This window comes from Mustela lutreola, chromosome 4, assembly GCF_030435805.1.
Source record: "Mustela lutreola isolate mMusLut2 chromosome 4, mMusLut2.pri, whole genome shotgun sequence".
Classification (NCBI taxonomy): Eukaryota; Metazoa; Chordata; class Mammalia; order Carnivora; family Mustelidae; genus Mustela; species Mustela lutreola.
The window spans coordinates 151,913,858-151,937,377 of record NC_081293.1 but is presented as its reverse complement, the minus strand read 5'-3'; the positions used below and the strand labels follow the sequence as shown (position 1 = coordinate 151,937,377).

Sequence of the window (23,520 nt, the reverse complement as noted above, 5' to 3'; positions counted from 1 at the left end):
ATTCAGTGCAGTTACAATGCGACAGTGCAGTGATTCTCAGTATTTTTCAAAGATGAGGATCTCTTTGATTTTCTGTTCATTGTCAACAGTTTTTATCTCCCACACACGTGTCATGATTCATTGACTGACACTGAAAAAGAACATAATGACCAGAAGCTTTTATGTATTTGACAATGCTTTACAATGAAGTTTCATTTAAGTATGCAATGCCCACATGTATTTGAAAATTGGTAGTGTAGTATTCGTAAGATGTTTGTTTATTTGTTCTACAGATCATTCTTAGTGAGCTTGTGATTTTGCTGACTCCTGAAATAATGCTGACTCCCCCTGTGTCCTACTGCCCCATTATTTAGGCATATCATTATTACTTTCATATCATAGATCTCTCGTGAGCGAAATAGCATATATTAGGTGCATGATACAGTGCTTGGCATTTAAGTGATCTCCATCTTGCTTTCCCTTTCCTGTGTTACCATCAGCCAGTTTTGAACAAAGGGACATTCTGGGGTCTTCTGGGTAGTTTGATTCCAATGGGACAGAGTTTCAGGCAGTGAATGGGGGGTGGGGGCAGGCCACGTCTCTGAGAGGGTGGGTGAGAAGGCATGGAAGATCTCCTAGAGCAACAGTGTATCTCATAATTTACCCAGCACAGAGAAGTCCCTATTTTAAAAATGCAATCCAAAAGTAATTTTGAGGGGTCCCTGGGTGGCTCAGCGGGTTAAAGCCTCTGCCTTCGGCTCAGGTCATGATCCCGGGATCTTAGGATCAAGCCCCGCATCAGGCTCTCTGCTCTGCAGGGAGCCTATTTACCCATTTACCCACCCCACTGCCTGCCTCTCTGTACTTGTGATCTCTGTCAAATAAATAAAATCTTTAAAAAAAAAAAAAAAGTAATTTTGAAGCTATAGGAACTTTGTCTTAGTTTCTTCAGGCTGCTGTAACAAAATAGCATAGACTGGGTTGCTTCTTACAAACAGCATTTCCTTCTCCCAGTTCTGGAGGCTTCAAGTCCAGGATCATAATGCCAGCATGGTCACATTCTGGTGAAAGCCTTCCTCCTAGTTGAGACCTGCCACCTTCTTTCTTTCTTTTTTTTTTTTAATTTTTAATTTTTTATCAACATATAATGTATTATTAGCCCCAGGGGTACAGGTCTGTGAATCATCAGGCTTACACAATTCGCAGCACTCACCATAGCACATACCCTCCCCAATGTCCATAACCCAACCATCATCTCCCTACACCCCTCCCCCCAGCAACCCTCAGTTTGTTTTGTGAGATTAAGAGTTTCTTATGGTTTGTTTGCTTCCCAATCCTATCTTGTTTCATTTTTTCCTTCACTACCCCCCAAACTCCCCACGTTGCCTCTCGCATTCTTCATATCAGGGAGATCGTATGATAATTATCTTTCTCTGACTAACTTATTTCGCTCAGCATAATACCCTCTAGTTCCATCCACGTCGCCGCAAATGGCAAGATTTCATTTCTTTTGATGGCTGCATAGTATTACATTGTATATGTATACATCACATCTTCTTTACCCATTCATCTGTTCATGGACATCTAGGTTCTTTCCATAGTTTGGCCATTGTGGATATTGCTGCTATAAACATTCAGGTGCATGTGCCACTTCCAATCACTACATTTGTATCTTTAGGGTAAATACCCAGTAGTGCGATTGCTGGGTCATAGGGTAGCTCTATTCTCAACTTTTTGAGGAACCTCCTTTCTGTTTTCCAGAATGGTTGCACCAGCTTGCATTCCCACCAACAGTATAGGAGGGTTCCCCTTTCTCCACATCCTTGCCAGCATTTGTCATTTCCTGACTTGTTAATTTTAGCCATTCTGACTGGTGTGAGGTGGTATCTCATGTGGTTTTGATTTGTATTTCCCTGATGCTGAGTGATGTGGAGCACTTCTTCATGTGTCTGTTGGCCATCTGGATGTCTTCTTTGCAGAAATGTCTGTTCATGTCCTCTGCCCATTTCTTGATTGGATTATTTGTTCCTGGGTGTTGAGTTTGATAAGTTCTTTATAGATTTTGGATACTAGCCCTTTATCTGATATGCCATTTGCAAATATCTTCTCCCATTGTCTTTTGGTTTTGTTGAGTGATTCCTTTGCTGTGCAAAAGCTTTTGACCTTGATGATGTCCCAATAGTTCATTTTAGCCCTTGTTTCCCTTGCCATTAGTGATGTTTCTAGGAAGAAGTTGCTGCAGCTGAGGTTGAATAGGTTGCTGCCTATATTCTCCTTAAGGATTTTGATGGATTCCTTTCTCCCACTGAGGTCCTTCATCCATTTGGAGTTTATTCTTGTGTGTGGTGTAAGGAAATGGTCCAATTTCATTTTTCTGCATGTGGCTGTTCAATTTTCCCAACACCATTTGCTGAAGAGACTGTCTTTTTTCCATTGGGCATTCTTTCCTGCTTTGTCAAAGATTAGTTGACCCTAGAGTTGAGAGTCTATTTCTGGGCTCTCTATTCTGTTCCATTGATCTACGTGTCTGTTTGTGGAGACCTGGCACCTTCTTGCTGTGTCCTCACATGGTGGAGGGGGCTAGTAAGCTCTCAGGGGTCTCTCTTTTTTTTTTTTTTTTTAGGATTTTATTTATTTATTTGGCAGACAGAGATCACAAGTAGGCAGAGAGGCAGGAAGAGAAAGAGAGGAGGAAGCAGGCTCCCTGCTGAGCAGAGAGCCTGATGTGGGGCTCGATCCCAGCACCCTGGGATCATGACCTGAGCCAAAGGCAGAGGCTTTAACCCACTGAGCCACCCAGGCGCCCCATCAGGGGTCTCTTTCATAAGAGCTTTAGTCCCACTCATGATGACTCTCTTCCGACCTAGTCACTGAATAAAGGCCCCATTTTCTTCTACCATCACATCGGGCATTAGGATTTCAACCTATGGACTTTGGGGACAAAAACATTCTGACCACTGCATTCCATGTTGAAATTATTTCAGAAGTCTCTCTTTTCTCATAGGTATCAGGAATTAAGGGAGTCACACCAACAATGTAGACATCGATGGGGTGCTGATAGGGAATATGGTGGGATAATGCCCATTTCACTCCCTGAGGAACACAGGCGAAAATGTAGATCTCCTCGTGTCATGGGCAAAGGACATCAGCATTATGGATTTGGTGGAGAAACCTGGCCGAGGTAAGTAAACTTTCTGCCCTTCACACAGAGGTCTTTATTTTTCATTTTTCTTTATTTCTACTATGAGTTAAATCTACCTCCAAACTTACTTCTTTTACTTTTTATGAAAAGACACAGATGGAAAAACTAATTATATAATTTCTAATTCTGAAATCAGTAAAAAAAAAAAAATCTGTGTTTATGGATATTTCTGCAATCCTTAAAGATGTTTAAGTATTGTGGTCAGAAATTTTGATTAATTCCCTTGCTAATCACATTTTATCTAAAACTAGACGGGAATATTCCTGAGAGACATTAAATTAAAAATGTTTTTGCTTGAGCAAATAGCTGGCCTAATTTGTAAAGACGTTGTTGATTTGGGGAACTTTTGATTTCTAATTGTTCATCAATCTGTACTCATCAGAAACTACTGGGCACCATTTTCAAGTATTAAAATATTGCAATAATCATTTATAACTTTTACAGTCACTTTCTTTTCTTTTCTTTTTTAAACATTTTATTTATTTATTTGACAGAACAGAGATCACAAGTAGGCAGAGAGGCAGGCAGAGAGAGAGGAGGAAGCAGACTCTCCACGGAGCAGAGAGTCCGATGCGGGGCTCAATCCCAGGACCCTGGGATCATGACCTGAGCCAAAGGCAGAGGTTTAACCCACTGAGCCACCAGGCGCCCTTACAGTCACTTTCAACAATTTTATTCAAAACACATTAAAACTGAAGAGAAAGCAAAAAAATCTGAGCAAATTAAATGTCACATTAACTATTTGCGAAAAATATGAAACTTCAAAAAAAAAACTATGAAATTTACTCAAAGCACAATCAACCTTTAACACGGTACCTACCTACTTGCTTTTATCTAACAAACCTGCTTACCTAGTTTACAACAATCTAGCTAAAGCCATTAAAAAAAAAATAAAGGAAGACAAGCTGCAAGTAGAGAAAGAGCCACATTAATGACATGTGGCAGCCAACAACTTTAATGAAGCCTCAATAAAAAGCAGGCAAATGAAAAGGCCTGTCAGTCCTATTAGATGCAAATATTGATACATTATCAGATAGCAAGGACCTCAAGATCATTCATTCATCCAACACTTTTTTTTAAGTCCCCACTCTCATGGAACTTACTTTATGATATAATACCGATCTATAATATCTTTCCAAGGAAACTATTGTTCTCCTGGTTTTACAATACACAGCAGGAACTTTCCCTGGATCAGACAACTATGAAGTTGTGGAAAGGGACTGGAGTCCATGTTTCTTTGGGCCCAAAGCCCAAGCAAATTCTTTCATCCGCTCATTCCATTCATGATTTACTCTAGCTATTCATTTATGCAACAATTTGAGTATAGTAAGTATTGTGCTAGATACTAGAGGTACAGCTCCTTATGGAGTTTATGTGGGTTACCCTCGAAATTTATGTATTTAAAAAATGCACAACCTTCTAAAAGGATCAGAATTGTACTCACAGAATCCTAGAGCAAAGAGAGACCCAAAGAGGAGTGTCTTAAGGGAAATCAGTTTGAAATAAGAGGTTTGTGTCTGCTGCCTCACTGAAGGCAGCCTTGGGTAGGCCACTGGGAGATGAAGTACTTGTTCCAATTAGAATACCCACCATCCCCGACTCAGAAATGCAGGTTCCTGTGTTCTGTTCTCTTCATATCCTTTTAGGTCAAATGTAACCACTTTGGCGTATTTATCTCTTAAAAATATATTTAGGACACAGTTCTGTTTTCAGATATAACGCACATCCCTTGACAAACCACTACAACATAGTTTTTACTTGTTTCTTAATAGGGAATAACTTGTGTCACAGTATTTTTCTTTCTCCCAAAAAAAGGGCCTTTTATACAAAATAATAAGAGTATTCTCTAGCTCTCTGAGGTGTGAAGCCTCACGTGGTCCACATAAGAGCTTGTGCTACCAATCATACTCTACTACCTTCCCTGCTGGGGATTTGCAGGGGAGTGCTGTGGTGACAAACAGGCATCACTTATCAGAAACAGGATCACTCCTTTGCTTCACCAGCCCTCCTGTCATCTGACTTGGCAAACTGAAAGTACCTACTGCTTAGAAAAGTATCGAGTGAAATGTCCTACGGTATGTCATTGTTAAGAAAGTAAAAGAACATGGCTTACTAATGGAATTATGATCACATGCATTTATATATGCATTTTCCAGTGCAACGTCCCCCTTCCCAATGTCACTCTTCCTCCCAGCGCTTCATGACATAACTATATCTAAGTAAAACTCTTGTAAAGAACTTTAACAGTATCTACTTAACCAGAGGGGCAAGTTTCAGAAATTCCAAGCAAAGCTGTCATCACCTAATTTGGCACACATTCATTTAGAAGAATGATGTTACAAAGTAATAAAAATTTGTAACTTCATTTTCACTTCCATAAACACTTCTCTTTTTTTTAAGATTTTATGTATTTATTGAGAAAGTGCACATGTGTGTGTGAAAGCAGAGACAGCGCAGAAGGGGAGAAAGAGAGAATCTCAGGCCAACTCTGCACTGAGCGTGAAGCCCATGTGGGGCTCAATCTCACCCCCCTGAGATCATGACCTGAGCTGAAGCCAAGAGTCAGACGCTTAACCAACTGAGCCACCTAGGCGCCCCCATAAGCACTTCTTTTTATAAGTTAGTAAAGTAGCAACATTTTTACTTTATTTCAGAAAAAGGAAATGGATCTTCCTCTAAGGTACTGGCAAATGTTAAGAAGCTGTTAAATAGATATCCAGAGCTCTGTGAACTAAAGACTACTCTGAAATTCCTGCTAACTATAACTAGCACTCTATAATAATGATAAGTAGTAGGGGCAGTGGCAGTGGTGGTCATGGTAGTGATGCTTGAAGGTTAATGTTTATGAAGCAAAATCATAGAATATCCCTCTCCTGTTACCTAAATAAGTGAAATAAATGGGAAATTTACCAGCAGGCCCCTAAACAATACAAAAAGAACACCTTATGCCATTAATTTGAATGTGCTAAGGAAAGAAAATTATATGTAGTTTATTGCAGTTCTAACTAAATTTTCCTCAAGAGGGCATTTGGAGCAGGACACTTCTTTGGCCCAACATCTCTGGCCCTTAACCTAATACCAGTCTCATTCATTGTGACAACCAAAATAATACCAGCAGCCTGTACTTCCAGACTCTCCCTGGAAGTGCTGGAGGCACAGTGGAAAGCCACACTATTGGCTGAGAGGATTTATACCCAATCCCATCCCTTCATTCCAAATGCACATGGAGACTAGGTGAGTCAACAAAATCCTGATTTTGTTGTTCAGTGTTTGTTCAATGCTGTTGATGTGTGTTCAAATCCTCCAATTTGAAGAGAAGATTGAAAGTCTGAGTAGGTAATCCTGTTAGAGTAGAAAGAATGCCTCAAGAATAGAAGCCTCTATCTTAAAACAGTAAGATCTCAAGAGAGATGAAGTTGTGCAGAATGTGTACTCTTTCAGAATACTGCGATGACTGGAGGGAAGGTATGGCTACTTCCCTAACTGAAAGGAATGAGCCCTATAGAGGACATTTAACAGGATCTTAGACTGTCGTACCCCAGATGCTTGTATTCTATCTGACACAACCTCAGCACTTACTCTCTGCACCTCCATCCTGAGGCTAAAGAAATACAGAGACAATAATATTCCATCGTCAAGTCTGTAGAACAGACAGAAAGGCCAACTGATTTCAGATGACAGAATCAAGAATTTACTCACACTGTATCACAACAAATAGCTGGGTTTAGACAGAGCTGTTCAATTAAATACACACAACATGAGAACATATGGTAAGGCAATTTTGTAAAACAGGAAAAGAAAAGATATGATATATATGTATAATACATATATTACATATTTTTTTAATATATAAAACACATGAAGAAACTAGTCTGAGAAAAAACAGCCCAGGAAACAAAAGTAGATTCTCTAAAGGACAAAATAAGTATATGAATCTAATTAAAGATGATTAAATGATAGAACATTATAAAAGGGGAGATCACAGGGCTAAGGGAAAAATGAGAAAAACAACTACACAAAAGCATGCACAAATCTAGTACAAAAAGCAGCAGCAAGAAACCGGATAGATGTGACTGCACATCGGTAAGGCAGAGGGGAAAGATAAGGATATTAAAGCAATAAAAATGAAGATATGCTAAATTAAAAAGATAATAATTACTTATCATAAGGAAAACTAAAGTCCCAAATGTAGATCATCTAACAAGTAAAACAACAAATAATAAGTAAATCTAACAGAACTAAGTACTCAGAGATACACAAGAAAGTTCCCTTGAGGGCACCTGGGTGGCTCAGTGGGTTAAGCCGCTGCCTTCGGCTCAGGTCATGATCTCAGGGTCCTGGGATCGAGTCCCGCATCGGGCTCTCTGCTCAGCAGGGAGCCTGTTTCCTCCTCTCTCTCTCTCTGCCTGCCTCTCTGCCTACTTGTGATCTCTCTCTGTCAAATAAATAAATAAAATCTTTAAAAAAAAAAAAAGTTCCCTTGAAATTAAGAACTGAATCTGAAAATCAAAAAGACTTATCTAATACAATGGAAAAAAACTGAAGTGGAACTACTGACACTGAGATACAACCTGGTTATATTATTTTATTCACAAAGAAGCCTGTGTTCTCAGGCCACTCACATTCAAATCAAAGTCCAGGGCAGATATGGACGACTGGCAGAACGGAGGGTACACATTTGCACCCTGGTTGCTCAAGAGGCTGGAAGTAGATTTTCTGGATTCTTCCTGGGCAAATGGGATATTCAAAATGTGGAAAACTAACAAAATGTAGAGAGGGTGTTATAAAGATGCAAGCCATCTGTGCCAGCCAGCCAACTGCCATGCTAAATAACAGCAGCAAAGACAATAATATACTTTTCTATTCAACGTGGGGTCCAGGGACCGGCAGCATCAAGGAAACGGTGAATGCAAAATCTTGGACCGCCCCCCACCCCAGGTTGACCGAGACAAAATCCCCATTTTAAGAAAACCCCTCAGGTAATTCTAACATGTAACAAAATTGGAGAACTGCTGCCAGAGTAAGAAAATGCAAGACTTTTTCATACAAATGAAAATGCACTCACCTCCTCAAAAGGGGAAATTCAGAGACTTATCAGTTCCTGCATCCAGCTCCAAGTCCAAGAGCTCTGAGTGATGTTCTCCTCTCTAGTTCAGTTATAACCTTGTCCTGATATCCACAGCTATGCACTTAATGAAGTAAATCATCGTTAACACCCTATAAAGAGTAATAAAGAAATAAGGGAAAAAGGTGAATGCAAAAAAATAAAACTAGATAAATATGTTATAATATTTCCATGTTATATATATTACAGTCTATAAAAACATACTTGTATAATATCATTATCTATATATTAATATAATTACATACCTACATCCAAGTTCCCTTTCCCTCAGCCAGTACCTGAACTGGTAGGAGTTCATTACCTGGTGCAGGGCCTGCAGTTTTCTTCCTGAGAGATCTAGCAATTAGTGGTTCTGCCTGTGTGAAGCTACTCCAGTATTCCATTAAGTTTATGCCACTAGAAACAATACCAGGAGATGCCCAAAATATTCTTTAGATTCTAGAGACACTCCTTTTCCCCATCATGACATAACAGCAGTCCTCTTACTCTTGACATTCAGGATCAATCATCCCAATCTATTTGGTATAATCCCTTCTTGCCTGTTTCCCCCAATCATAAGGAACCCCAATTACCACATCATCAGTTCAACTTCCAATTCAATGGGGCCACTGTGTTTCCTGATGAAGCATTTCTCCCTTGACCTCAAAACCAGCAAAACTCAACGTGGCTGGGAAGGAAGTAAAATTTTTCTCAAGTGTAATAAGTGTAACAGTGAGAGGTACCACTCCCACTTCCACCCTTCATTTTTTTTACACCATCCATTCTGGCTAGAGAAACCATTTACTGGTCACTCATTCAGAGCATGTGCCACACTCTTAAGGACAAGCTTCAACCAGAAATGAATCTTCATTAGGCTCATCTACGTTCTGTAAAGTAAGTGTGTGTGTTCTCTATATTCAATCAGTGCTTTATTTCTTTGGTGGTAAATTGAGTTCCTTAGTCAAAAGTAGTATTCTGTAAGATGGCATGCAGCGAAGAAGGTATTCAGTAAATCCACTGGTGATGTAATTGGCAGAAGTTTAGTGAGAAGGAAAGGCAAATCCATCTTTGTAAGTATATACTCATGCTGGGATAAAGCACCTCTTTCCTGATGGAAGGGGTCCAGTGTAATCAACCTGCCCCCAGAGGGCTGACTAGCACACCTAAGGAGGTTTTTCTCTATGAGATACTTAGGGTTAGTGACTTCTGCTGGCAAACTCAGATGTGGCCAGGTGAGTTTGAAGAGAAGTTCATGTTGCTGAATCTACCCATGACTTCTGTCCCGCCTCCATGAAGCCACGGAGCAAGCCCTGGGGTGACTGGAGAGGGCCTGACTGATACAGAGTTGGTCACTTTATCTACCTAATTATGAAGTACCCTTCAAGCATTCTTGTGTGGTATAAATAACCCTCACACTCTAGGACCATTCTCAGAGGCTGAAAAGCAAGTTTTTTAGAACCTATCTTGGGTAGGTGAGATAAAAGATGAGTATTTAAAAGATACGGGGAGCCACAAGTGACAGTTGAGCACCACCATACATCCTAAAACATTACAGGCACCAAGAGTGAAGGCTAATGTAAGCTATGAACTTTAGGTGGTAACAATGTAGGTTCATCAGCTGTAACACATGTACCACTCCGGTGGGGCGTGTTAATCGTGAGGGAGGCTTAGTATGTGTGAGGACGAAGGGTGTATAGGAAATTTATCTTCTCTCAACTTTGCTGTGAACCTAAAACTGCTCTAAAAAAATAAGTCTTTCTAAAAAAAATCAAAGACAAGGTCCAGTTTCCTCTAACCACTGCCCCACTAAACCCAGTTTCCTTCCTAGAGAGAACCACTGTTACCACTTTGGTATGTCTCCTTCACACTTTTTGTTCACAATTATATAATCGTACATGTACCCATTGACAATATATGCAGTATATTGTTTATGTGTGGAATCACTGCATATATAGTAGTAGGCAACTTGGTTCTTTTTTTCTCTTTACAATCTAGAGACTGTAAACACAGATCTATTAAATTATTTTTAATTTCTCTTTGTGTTCCACAATATAGATGCATCATGGACTATTTAGACATCTTCATATTGTTTCCTCTTTTTTTTTGGCATTAACTATATGTAATGAATATTCTTCTTATACAGGCTTCCTTGAGCTCAGGCACAAATATTCCTCTAGAGAAAATCCTTAGTGAAAGTTATGGGTCACAATATATGAATATTTTCAATTTCAGTAATATAGCCCAAATGCTTTATATTCTCATGGTAGTATATAATAATATCTATGTCCCCATACTCTTGGACAACTGTGTTATATTATCAAACTATAATTTTTGCCCATCTAATAAGTATAAAGGTTATCTTGGTTATCAGAGTACATTTCTCTGTTTGAGTACTTATGTTTATATTTTCTTATGTATGGTCATTTATATTCCCTTTTCAGATCTTATTCTTTGCCCATCCATTTTTATTGTATTTTAGTTACAGATTCTTATGTTCTACATATTAATCCTTTACATATCTTTCTGCAAAAATTTCTTCCAAACTTTTAGCTTTTTTTATTCCATCCTGTCTTCAAAAGTTTTTCTGCTGATGTTACAAAATTTCCTTTTAGATTTTGAGTTTAAAAGAAAAATATAATTTAAAATGTTTTCCTCACATGGGGCATCTGGGTGGCTCAGTCAGTGAAGCACTGGACTCTTGATTTCAGCTCAGGACATGATCTCAGGGTTGTGAGATTGAGCCTGCACTGTGCTCTGCCGGGGGCGCAAGCCTGGCTTAACATTCTCTCTCTCCCTCTCCCCCTCACCTCCTCCTCTCTCCCTTTATTTAAAAAAAAAAAAAAAAAAAAAAAGTTTTCCCCACCACAAAGAAAAAAACATATTCTTGTATATCTTAATATTTGTTTTTCCCAATTCTTTAGATTTTTAATCCATCTGAAATTATCTTTATGCACAGTATGAAATACAAATCTATTCTTCTTCAAATGGCTAGTGAATTTTTCCTGCATTGTTTACTGAAAAGTAAATCCTTTTCCACTGACTTAAAATGCCACTTTTCATATACTGAATTTCCATATAAACATGGTTATATTATTTGTCTATTTGTCTTTTATATCTGACATCACTGCTTTAATTTGAAAAGGTGTTCAACTTAATCTTTTCTTTTCAGAAAACTTCCTATTGAACAATTCTATTATTTGACGCAGAATAAAAAAAGTGACATCTATGGAAATGATTCTTTGTAAGTTTGGGGTTTCTTTTCCTTATATTGGGACAAATAACTTTTTTAAGTAAAAATGAGTTTTATGAGAAATAAAAAAGCCCCAAAATGGGAACTTTTAGAAAAAGTGTTCCTTTTTTTCTTAAACAGCTATCATTAATAATAGAAACCAAGACCAAAGAAACAGAAATAAAACAAATAATCCAAAACCCACTAAGAGTTTGTGGCATTTAACAAGAAAAAAACACAAAATATGGAATAGTAATGTTTGAAAGAATTCACACAAGTCATCTGGGTCCCTTTCCCTGCCTTTGACCTAGTTAATCTAGTAAGAATCAGTTAAATTTCTTAAAACATTCACAGAAAATGCCCCAGCTCCCTCAACAATAGTTTTCATCAGGATCTTATGAGCCTGGAGGTTAATTATGACAACTAACAAATAATTTGTAATAAAATTACTCCCTTAGTCTCCTTTTAGGATAGGAATATTTTTAATCAGAGGAGTTATTTTCCAGTGTATTATGTTTTCCTCTTTGAAATAGTTTGGGGTACATTATTACAAAAGCATACTTTTTAATTTTCATATAAAAATAAAACACTGACAACACTGAACTAAAAATGAAAATATCACTTCCTTCCCTTTAACTATTAGAACCGTTGGGACTATTTATAGGAAGAAAGTTAATACAGAGTTCAGCCACAAGAGGGAGCCAAAAAGACATGAATTTTGTGGTTGGTAGGCTCTGGTTACTGATCCCTTTGGGATCAGTAAACTTTGAAAAGTAAATGTAGAGTGCAGCAGTAAAATAATGGACGGGTTCAAGCCAAGGAACTGGTGTCTCTGAGCATTTTTAATTTTTATTCAAACTTTTAAACTTGTAATTTTTTGAAAAACTTTCCTTTATTTTTTCCATTTTAAAGTAAATGCATTTTAGGTATATTCTTGTCAATAGCATAGCTAAATTTGTCACTTGAGAAAAATTTTAGATGCTGATTTAATGTTTCATAGCCACCCTAGTAACAATACCCCTGGGATTCTTCATATTCACTGCCCCCCCCCATCCCAACTCAACCACAAATAAAACTAGAAGATATATTTCAGGTTTTTGGTTTTGTTTTTTTTTTTTTTTACTAGTACCAAGCCTACAAACCTGGAGTCCAAATAAAGAAAGACATAAGTTTCTTAAAATTAATGTGAACTATGTGTTTATAATACACTGTGGACTCAAAAAAGTATATAGCTTATGTACTACTTTCTAAATAAACATACAACAATTGAATAGTATATTTTATGGATCTTTGCTATCAACAGATAACATTATATTCATTTTTCGTGCCTGAAATATTTCAGAAATATCTGCATAGGCTGAAACTAAGTGTTGAGTCCAATAAAAGCAGGTAACATTCCTTCTCTAGTGTGGACTTTGCTCCTCAGGTTCAGTATTATTTCTTGGCAGGCAGGGCTCAGAGTAATTAGTAAATACACAACAGTGGCTCTTTTTTTGTAATTTAACATGATCTTGGCCTCAAATGAACTGATTCAGAAAAGACATGCCTCTAGGAACTTGTTCAGTTTTGTTCTAGCCCTTCTGTCAAGTGGGCAATATTTACGATCATGAGAGATCAGCAATCCTGGGCAAAGGGACAAAGCACACACAGTACTTACACATCTTGTCCCACCAGCCACTCAGTTCACTTTAGGTCATGTAATTGCACCACATGTATTGTGTCAGGCTGCCTCTGAGCACTTTGGCTATTGCCTGATTATGAGGGTGAATGTCAATAAGAACCAAAACCATATTATCATTAGAAGCAGTAAGTCCTGCACCTGTACTGCAAATAGGAAATGAAAAATGGGTGGTGAGTGGGACTAAAGTTAGATGGATCAACAGAACTGAGATATGAGGACATCGTATCTGTCTGGCCAATATCCAGTGTTCCAGAAAGCCAATCAAGAATATTATCATAAAGATAATACTGTAGTTTGAAAGTGGGATACATCATTATTCTTAAGCAAATTTCTAAAAGGAATGTATGCTTTTAAAAGTCCTTAATATTAAAAATTGGGATTTATTTCCTGTTTTTATTCTAGGATACCCAAACCACCTAATTCAACAGTAGGGTAAGTATATACTTATATTTTCCTTCCCTGTTACAATCAAGAAAGAAATATTGGCAATCCTCAGACAGTGTAAGGATAAATACACCTTTTCATGGAAGATTTTTTTTTTTAGGTTTTATTTATTTGACAGAGAGGGACACAGTGAGAGATGTATCACTAGCAAGGGGAGTAGGAGAGGGAGAAGCAGGCTCCCCGCTGAGCAGGGAGTCCAATGTGGGGCTCAATCCCAGGACTCTGGGATCATGATCTGAGCTGAAGGCAAACACTTAAAGACTGAGCCACCCAGGTGCCCCTCATGAAAGATTTTTTTTAACAAGTGGGAGGAGAGGCTATTATATACTGCTAACCTTTTTTAACAAGCTTTTTAATTTAGTAGAGTTTGAATTTATAGAATTACTTGAAAAATTGTATAAAACTCCTATATACCTCATACCCAGTTTCCCTATTAACAACATCCTATATTAGTATGGTATATTTGTCATAATTCATGAGTCATTATTGATGCATTGCTATTAACTAAAATCCATACTTTACTCAGATTGTTTAACAAACAAAAATAACCTTTATAATACATACAAGATATTGAATAAAATCTTGTATTATACATAGACTCAAGACACACAGAGTCCATAGCTTGCAGGTCTTAGAATAAAATATGTTTTGCTAAATCATTACCAGAAATAACTCAATACTATTAACTAGGAAACAGTTTCTAGAATCTGAGGGGAAAAAATTTCTGCCTTCATCCCAAATGATCATAATTAATCAGGGCCACTCCATGCCTTCCTAACTTCCTAACCTTTTATCCCTTCTTCACAAAGCCAAAATCCTAGCTACAGACAAAACCAAAAGGACCCAATAACTATGTATACACATTTTGCAAGCTTTCTATCAAGGGAACCAATTCCCAGGGGGAAAAAATGGCTTATGAAATTTTTGTGGTTCTTTTTTTGTAATTTAACATGATCTTGGCCTCAATCTCTACTTTCCGTTCATGTCTTTGTGATGAGAACAAGATACAATGAAAACCAATGTAATGGCCTTTGTCAGGAAGTCCTAACCAACATCAGATTAGTTGAAAATGGGGCCACCCTGCCCTGACCTCTGGGAGCATGCTAGCATTTACTTAGCTTGTTGAATGATCCTCTGATAAAGGTTAGAGATAAAGCAGTTACCACAAAGCCTACCATATAAATGCTTCACTGTTGTTGTTGTACTTATTGTTGGGATTATCATGTCAAGGCAATGTCCTCTGAGTAGAATTCCTATTCATACAGTAGTTACAATGTCTCAGGACCTTCCACATTACCCACTGAGATATTTTTGTACAAATGTGACCATTTTATGAAACAGTCATACCACATTTCCTTAAACTTCATCAAGTCTGTGGGAAATAGAACTGGAAGTTTAAAAAATTAATCCCTCATTGATTCCCCATTCCCACTAATTCATCCATCTTTGCTCAAACTGACACATACTAGGAAAAAATCCAAGAGAATCAGGACGAATCTTCTTCCCAGAGAAGTAAGTTAATCAGCACATATTGAGACAATCATTACACTCTATTAACTCAGCCATTCTTTCCAATATGTTTTGTGACTAAATGTCTTTGACTGTTGGACAGTATTTGAACCCCAGCCTTTCTCATTTCATTCTCCACTGTCCCTGGGATCTCTTTCTTGCCCAGGTCACCTGCTTCCTGACCACTTCACCTGCAGTCACCCAAGGCTCTGAATGTCTAAGAACTTCCCCTAGAACATGGGCTTTTTACTAGACCTCAGTAAACTCCATCCTTTTCCTAACTTAGATTGGACATCCTCCCCATGAGCAAAAATGTGTTCATTCCTGTTTTATTCACACAAATAGTTTGCTCAAACTATAAATGATCACTTATTTTCAAGCCAGTTTGTAAGGGGAAGTGAATTCAAGAGGGATAGTAAACTACAGAATGCACCAAATTCGACAATGGAAATATTTATTTAGAATAAATGGAAATTATTGTGTCTTCTATAAAATGAAGTACAGCTGGTATTGCTTCAAAGCAGTTACTAGGCTAGTGGTTTTATAATTACAAGGGACATCAGTCAGTTAGAATTGAGGAATGAAAGTCTTGATTCTGTGTTCTCATGTCATCACAGAGCTGATGAACTTGTGCCTCATACCAAGCATGTAGTAGTTGATGTGGTGCTTTTTAAGCAAAGTAAATAAGTTAGAAAAGTGCTTAGTGATTCACAATAAAATGAATCTACACCCAAGACAAAAATGTGTTCACCTGAGAAGAGTTTGTGACAAGGGCAAGAAAACCAATCACCATACACAAAAACAGAAAAAACTCGCTGGCCTTGTGAATGACTTTTGCTTGGGAGTCAACTTTTTCTCTTACAAATCAACCTTAACTTCTTGTGGTATCTAGGAGAGACCAGGAACTTGTTAAGAATCTTATACTGCTGGAGCCTCTGGGTGGCTCAGTGGGTTAAAGCCTCTGCCTTCGGCTCCGGTCATGATCCTAGGATCCTGGGATCGAGCCCCGCATCAGGCTTTCTGCTCAGCAGGGGGCCTGCTTCCTCCTCTTTCTCAGCCTGCCTCTCTGTCTACTTGTAATCTCTATATGTCAAATAAATAAATAAAATAAAATAAAGAATCTTATACTGCTAGGTATTTCAGAGAGCCCACCAAGATGCCAAGGCTGCTGAATTCAGTACAGATTAGCATCAGTATGCCAAGGAAGTAGTAGGGGCCCAAATCTGGGCCAGCTCTCACAATTTTTTAAACACTCTGCTAGTTCTTTTAAGAACTCTGCTAGTTTTTCAAATCATAGGAAAATTATATCCCTATGGGTTTTTTAACTTGTTTTTTTTTTTTCCATCAGCACACTAGCAATTTTCGGCTTTTTGATTTCTAAACAGTTCCACATGCATAAACAGGCAGGATAGTTTGTTGATTAACTGCTTAAAAGAAACAGATGGCCTAGATTGAAAGTTCAATGCAAAATGATTACAGATCACTCTGCATACTGAATGCCCAAAATGATCCCATAAAATAAAGTAATGGAATCCTCTTAAAACAAGTGGCAGGAATTGAAAAGCAACTGGAAATACTTCCTATAGCATTCTAAAAACTACAAATTTCATGTATCTTCTGCAACAGTCGTGAGAGTTATACACCAATAAATAATTCAGTATGATTTACTTTAAAAATTAATTTGTCTACCAAATTAAGAAAATCTCATGTTTAGTGGAATATACTACACTAACTCCATGAGTCCAGGGACTTTTGGCTCACTATCATATCCCCAGGGATTAGAACAGTACCTGCCACAAGAATCCCAATAAATACTTGATGATTAATTTTTTTCAATTGTACTTGTTTTGTTTGCTCAACTAAATCTCAGAGAAATCTGTTCCTCATATCCGATTGAACATCCATACCACACACACATCTCCCGCGGTGCCATGTTCCCGACGTTTACATCACCGAAGGATCTCTACACAGGCATTAAAGGCCGAAGCCAACAGCCATTTCCTCCCACTGTGCCAATGAAGGCTTATGGTACAACGATTTTGAAAACAAGAGGTAAATGTGATTTGATATCAAAACAGTATTGAGTCTTCTCATATGTGAACTGTATTCAATAATAAAATTAAGTAGGGCAAAGGACTCAAGTCACAAAAGTGTGACCCACCAGTACATTATGAAAGTTGTTCTTAACAGTGGCTGCACTTTAGAATTATCTAGGACCCTACCACAGACCAAGTACATCAGATTCTCTGCAGGTGCTCTTAACTTTTCTTCTTTATACAGAGCCTTCCATGGTAGAATCAGAAACCAAACATTGTAGCATTGTTTTTATTCTACTTGTATTTTCTATTTTTATTTCCTTCCTGCTCTCTCTCATGGTTTACCTTTTCAAGATTTCACCCTAGTTCAGGTGATCAGCACAAGGATGATATCTGGATCAGATCATCAGGGTCTAGACATGAGTATAGCAGTTGTGATGAAACTGAAAGGCTGTCACTGAAATAACACTCGGAAGGAAATGGGAACAGTTTGTTTAGGTCCTCTTAACACCCTGGGGCATCTTCTTCAGATTCAAACCTTGGGGTCTTTCCAGATGTGTATTAGGATAGTAAGCCCATATACTAGTCATCAAGATTCCTCTACACTAGACACCTTAACACAAAGAAAAAAACCTATGGAGAAAGACTGAACATACTAGAGAAGAGGTAATTGAAGGTGACAGAAAAGGTGCATGGTTGGCCAAGAAAGACATTTGTTGAATACATTTAGGCTTTGAGGAAGGGAAGACCCAAGACCTATCCTATAATGCAGTTCCTCTGGTCATAAATATTGAGGTCCAAATGTTTACCATCATCAATATCGGCTTCAGCACCTCATTAGGACACAGTAACATTTTGAGAGACATAATAGTGGAGTGTTTAAGAGCTATGGAGTAAGACTACACGGATAGAATTCTAGCTCTGCCACATACCATGGACCATAGCAAAGCTCCCCTTGGAGGACTTTAAAAAGATGAGTATTTAAAAAAATGAGTATATTGTATGACCTCATAAATAACCTTTCCAAAAACTACTATTGCATTAGGTTTCCTACTCTTTTTTTTTTACACTTACTTTAACTTTTCTCTAATAGAAATCAATAGTATATGGGTTAAGAGTGCAGGCTCTAGTACCACATTGCCTGAGTTTGAATTATTCAACTTACTAGCTGTGTGATCTTGGGCAAGCTGCTTAAATTCTTCGTGCCTCAGTTTCATTTGTTAAAGTGGAAATAACAATACGTTCCTCATGCTAATGTGATGATAGATATAAAACACTTAGTACAGCACTGGTACATGGTAAATGTTCACTAAATGCCAACCTACACTCTTATTACCCCTGAGGATGGATGTTAGAGCATTCTTTAATGCAGAACTTATTACAGGATCAGGGGAGGCCATGCTGTTTTTGATAAAGTTTATCAAACCACCACTAATACCTAAGAAGCTAGAGTCTTTAAAATGTTCTCTTGCAATAAATTTCTGGTAAGCAAGTACTAATTCTGTGTCTTGATATTTGGTCAGGGAAAGCCCAAATCATGTGGTATAGAAATGTATTTGCCAAGCCTTCAGAGACCAGAAAGAGGATCCCGGAAAATTTTAACTTACTGGGTATTTATCCTAAAGATACAAATGTAGTGATCCAAAGGGGCACGTGCCTCCGAATGCTTAAAGCAACAATGTCCACAATAGCCAAACTATGGAAAGAACCTAGATGCCCATCAACAGATGAATGGGTAAAGATGTGGTAGATATGCACAATGGAATATTATGCAGCCATCAAAAGATGGCTGACATTTGCAATGACATGGATGAAACCAGAGGGTATTATACGAAGCGAAATAAGTCAATCAGAGAAAGGCAATTACCATATGATCTCCCTGATATGAGGAATTTGAGAGGCAACGTTGGGAGTTTGGGGGGTTGGGAAGGAAAAAATGAAACAAGATGGGATCAGGAGGGAGACAAACCATAAGAGACTCTTAATCTCAGGAAACAAACTGAGGGTTGCTGGGTGGTGGGGGGTAGGGATAGGGTGGCTGAGTTATGGACATTGGGGAGGGTATGTGCTATGGTGAGTGCTGTGAATTGTGTAAGCCTGATGATTCACAGACCTGTACCCCTGGGGCTAATAATACATTATATGATAATTTTTTTAAAAGTTAACAACTTACCTGGGAATCCCTTTCATTAATCAGAGTGATGCAGTATGGGGCTCTCTTGTGCTGCTGGCCACACCTCAGGTTAGAGGCTCAGTCTCACTGTCTGTGGCCCGTGTGCTGCTCATTAAGAGGAGGAAGAATTCAAACAAAGCTATAACAGTAGCTAAAACGTGCACCTGCATTGCTCTCTACCCCATCATCTCATTTCTATTTATTGCACCCCAAAACCCCATTCACAGAAAACTTTCTTGTATATTCAGGATAACTGTGCTCTTCCTGAAAATTTCAGGTAATCCTTACAGATATGAACTGCTTGATCTTCCAATGGATTCAAAAAAGAAAGGCTTGACTTGGCCAGGACAGGGTGTATACTATGATGTAAGTACCTTTTAAAATGTGTGTTTAAAACAAAGTAAAAAATGTTTTTACTGTATACATTTATAAAAACCCAAAAGATGGATTCTTTTATTTTCTATCTGGTTAAAAAACTCGAGATTTTGACCATGATACACATCCTTTATTTTCTTAGCTGATTTCATATACTTTGGGCAGTTATATATTTCCATGATTACAAAAAAAGGTTCCCCACTGAAAGAGAGTGGAGGGCTGCATTTCACTCACTGTGTACTCCCCAACTCTATTCTTATAATTCACCGTATATTAAGTAACTCCAAATATACAGAGTAAATGAAAATTTTTCAGGAAGATTTACAATTTATTGTTCCAAGCACTATATTTGTATAGAATCAAAAGTAAAACAATGGCCACTGTGCATTGAGAAATTGCTACACACTAAGCACTTTGGATACAATATATCACTTAGCCCTTACATGAACTCCAAAACTTATTCCCATTTCTGTGGCTCAGAGAGTTTGTGGATATCTTATAATCATAGAACTCAAGCTTGTCAGACTCCAGTCTTTGCTCTTATCCTCTGTACCAAGACTCCAGGTAGATAGAAAGAAAAAATTTTAAATCCTGAAGGAAAAGATCTACACATTTGAAAATTATAAGAGCTGACATTGACCAGTTAGTTTGTGAGAGGCAGTGCCAAGCATTCTCCATATATCATCGTCTTGCACCTAAGAATCCATGAGGTGGGCAAGAAATAATTATACAAGGCTAGAAACATTTGAATTTTATTTGAGGCGATGACTGTGGCAGGCTGGAGTGTGGTCCCTGCGGTGTCACACAGTCACCTCTGAAGGAAGCAATTTCGTGTCTGTTCTTTGTAAAGTTGTACATCAAGAAAAATCCTTAAAGAATCATCTATATTACTGGACCTCTTTCATTCTTCCATGCAAGCTGTATATCAAAGTAACCTAGAAATAGAAGTTATTCTTGAGACTATTCTGTCATTACACGTAATAGCCCAAGTCTCCAGCTCTGTGGTTCAGTTCTTTCTTTCAATCTCCCTCCCTTAATCCTGCTCAGGAAAACGCTGCTGTCCCCAAATCTTGCCCCTTTGCAACATTCTTGACTAGCTCCACTTTACTTAAGTGTAAATCCCAAGGCTTTAACGGAGCTCCAAAGACCCTTCAGAGTCTGGCCTGCCTTCCTTCCTACAGCCTGGCTCAGCTCCCGGTCCCTGAACAGGTGGATGGTCATGACCCACTCCTGGAGTGCTCTCCTTTCAGGGCCCCTTGACCTATCTCAGACTTGCTCATTCCTCAGGGCTCAGTGCAACTCTTATTGTTTCTGCTGCACATCAAAAAGTGAACCAAATCAGCAGACCTGTGTTCTAGTTATTCCGATTTCTGCCATTTGTTCTCTTGGTGATGTAAGAAATATTGTTTCTCTTCTCTGAGCTTTCACTAGTAAAATGTACCTATATGATTTCAGTAAAATCTGTCCTATAAACTTCACAGGATATGAGGATATGAACGATATAAAAGCATTTTGGAAAATAGAAAGTGCTATAATTTATAAGCATTATTACTCCAATAGAAATGATTTCTCTTCTTCTTTCTATAACACTTATTTTTTTATTAAATATTTTATGTATTTATTCAACAGAGATCACAAGTAGGCAGAGAGGCAGGCAGAGGGTGGGTGAGGAGGAAGCAGGCTCCCCGCTGAGCAGAAAGCCCGATGGGGGGCTCAATCCCAGGACCCTGGGATCACGACCTGAGCCGAAGGCAGAGGCTCACCCACCGAGCCACCCAGGTGCCCCTATGTAACACTTATAGTAACCAGTAATTTTTCACATGTATTTTATATTTCAACTAAGTTACAAGCTCTTTAAAAATGGAATATTTTATAATATGTATATTTCCCATAGCACTTTGTATATAAATATTTTTGACTGATTTATCTGACTCTTCTTCCAATGATTAATCTTTTCTTAATCTATTCTAATCTCGTCAACTTCTCAATTATTTTTCTGGTTTATCCCTAATTCTAATCAAGTTTTGCACTTTGCTGGATGAAAAAATAAAAATAAAATTAATACTGAGCTTGATGGGAGTATCTCATGACTCATTTTTCCCCCTTTATGATAATACCTATACTTGTCCTCCCCTGCCTTTCACCACTTCACCGGTGGAAGTGGTCAACTTTATCTGCAATGTTCTATTTTTGTTAAAGGAGAATATTTTTAGAGTATTTACCTTTCCTATTGCTCGAACAGTGGTGCTCAACCTTGGCTGCACATTAGAATTACCTGAGGTGCTTTTAGAAATCCCAATTCTCAGGCTGTACTCTACTCACATCATAACTGATGACGTAATTATAATCGTCATTCCCTGAGGGTGGGAGGGAGGGGTAAGGACATGAGTAACTTAAGTCATTCCAAAATGTATCTCCTGGCTATAGAACAGAAAACCGCAGAAGCCATATTTTAGTGTTTCTATCCAAGCCAATAAGACAACATGTGTAACATTTGGTAAAGAGTATACATTTTAAAGTGGCACAGCTCCTGGCTCTAAAATGTATCAGTTGTATGGCCCTGAATAATACATTTAACTCTTTACCACCTCAGTTTCCTCATAGATAAAATAGCAATTGTAATGCACTCTACCTTGTAGGGTTGTCTTGAGAATGAAATGCATGTAAGAGCACTCAGCACTATTAGTAGACAGAAAGCTTAGGGTTAAAGTTGCCTTCTGCTCCAGACTCAGCTCAGAGCCCAACATAGGGGCTCAAGCTCATGACCCTGAGATCATGACCTGAGCCAAAATTAAGAGTCAGACACTTAACCAACCGAGTCACTCAGTTGCCCCTTGTAATGATCTTTACAGTATGATGAGATATAATAACCACGGAGGTCAAGTGCCATAAACCTCTCTAACCAACAAACTGTTTTCAAAGCCTAACTGAGCCTGCTATCCAATTTTCCTTAACTGTAAATATTTGGAAAGACCTTTGGCTTCTCTTGGAAAGAGCATCCACTCCTATCACCCCTACAGAGGATTGTGGTTTCCTGCTTGAACTACCTGCTGTTTTTCTAATCTGAAGTGCCCATTCCCCTCCTAAAGTTACATTCCTTATTCCTAGGACAGTTCTGTCTCTCCACAAGAACACCCATAATCCACACTCATCCTCAAATAACCACAATAGATTTGGCAAGGACACAGGTTCCTCCTTTAAAGATGTGTCATCAAATAACTGGCTGCCCACAGTTCACCTTCCCATCACCACCTGGACCCTGGGCCCCACCCTCCCACCTGCTCATCTCCAGCAACAGCTAACGCATCCAGAATGGGACATAAACTGGTAGGCTCTCTCTTCTCTACCCTGCAGGCTTCCCCATTTATGGTCTTGCCCCTCCACTCTTTCTCCTCCATCACAGGCAGACTTTCCTCCTATTGTGCAACCTCTTCTCCCTTCATCTCTCTCTTCCCAAGTCCTAGCTAGTTACCAAAGGAAAGTATCTCTGCCAGTCTCTCATCTCTTATTTACACACACACTCTCTTTTGTGTTCTCTATTCATTTCGTATATAAATGAAATAATTTCTAATCACAACTTAATGTAAAATGATGCTGATATAAAAGAATTAAGTGAAGCATGATCCACTAAGGAGCCAGGATATCCGTACTAAGCTCTCCAAAGGGCAGAGTGGTCTCCAAAATAAACCTGTTCTTATTCCCCCTATTAAACCTGATTAAGTGCCATCATTTAAGACTAAGAACAAAAAACGATATTTAATTTCTTGGGTTTTTTAATGTATTGTAAT

General features: G+C 38.4%; 1 protein-coding gene across 1 annotated transcript in view; it reads left to right on the top strand.

Moving 5' to 3' along the window:
* Nucleotides 1-23,520, top strand: part of SPMIP4 (sperm microtubule inner protein 4) — a 41,989-nt gene that overhangs the window by 10,831 nt on the left and 7,638 nt on the right. The window contains exons 3-7 of the mRNA XM_059171387.1: nucleotides 2,984-3,160; nucleotides 11,455-11,526; nucleotides 13,598-13,627; nucleotides 17,019-17,200; nucleotides 19,635-19,723. Coding sequence (XP_059027370.1) covers nucleotides 2,984-3,160; nucleotides 11,455-11,526; nucleotides 13,598-13,627; nucleotides 17,019-17,200; nucleotides 19,635-19,723 — 550 coding nt within the window. The remainder of the gene's footprint in view (nucleotides 1-2,983; nucleotides 3,161-11,454; nucleotides 11,527-13,597; nucleotides 13,628-17,018; nucleotides 17,201-19,634; nucleotides 19,724-23,520) is intronic.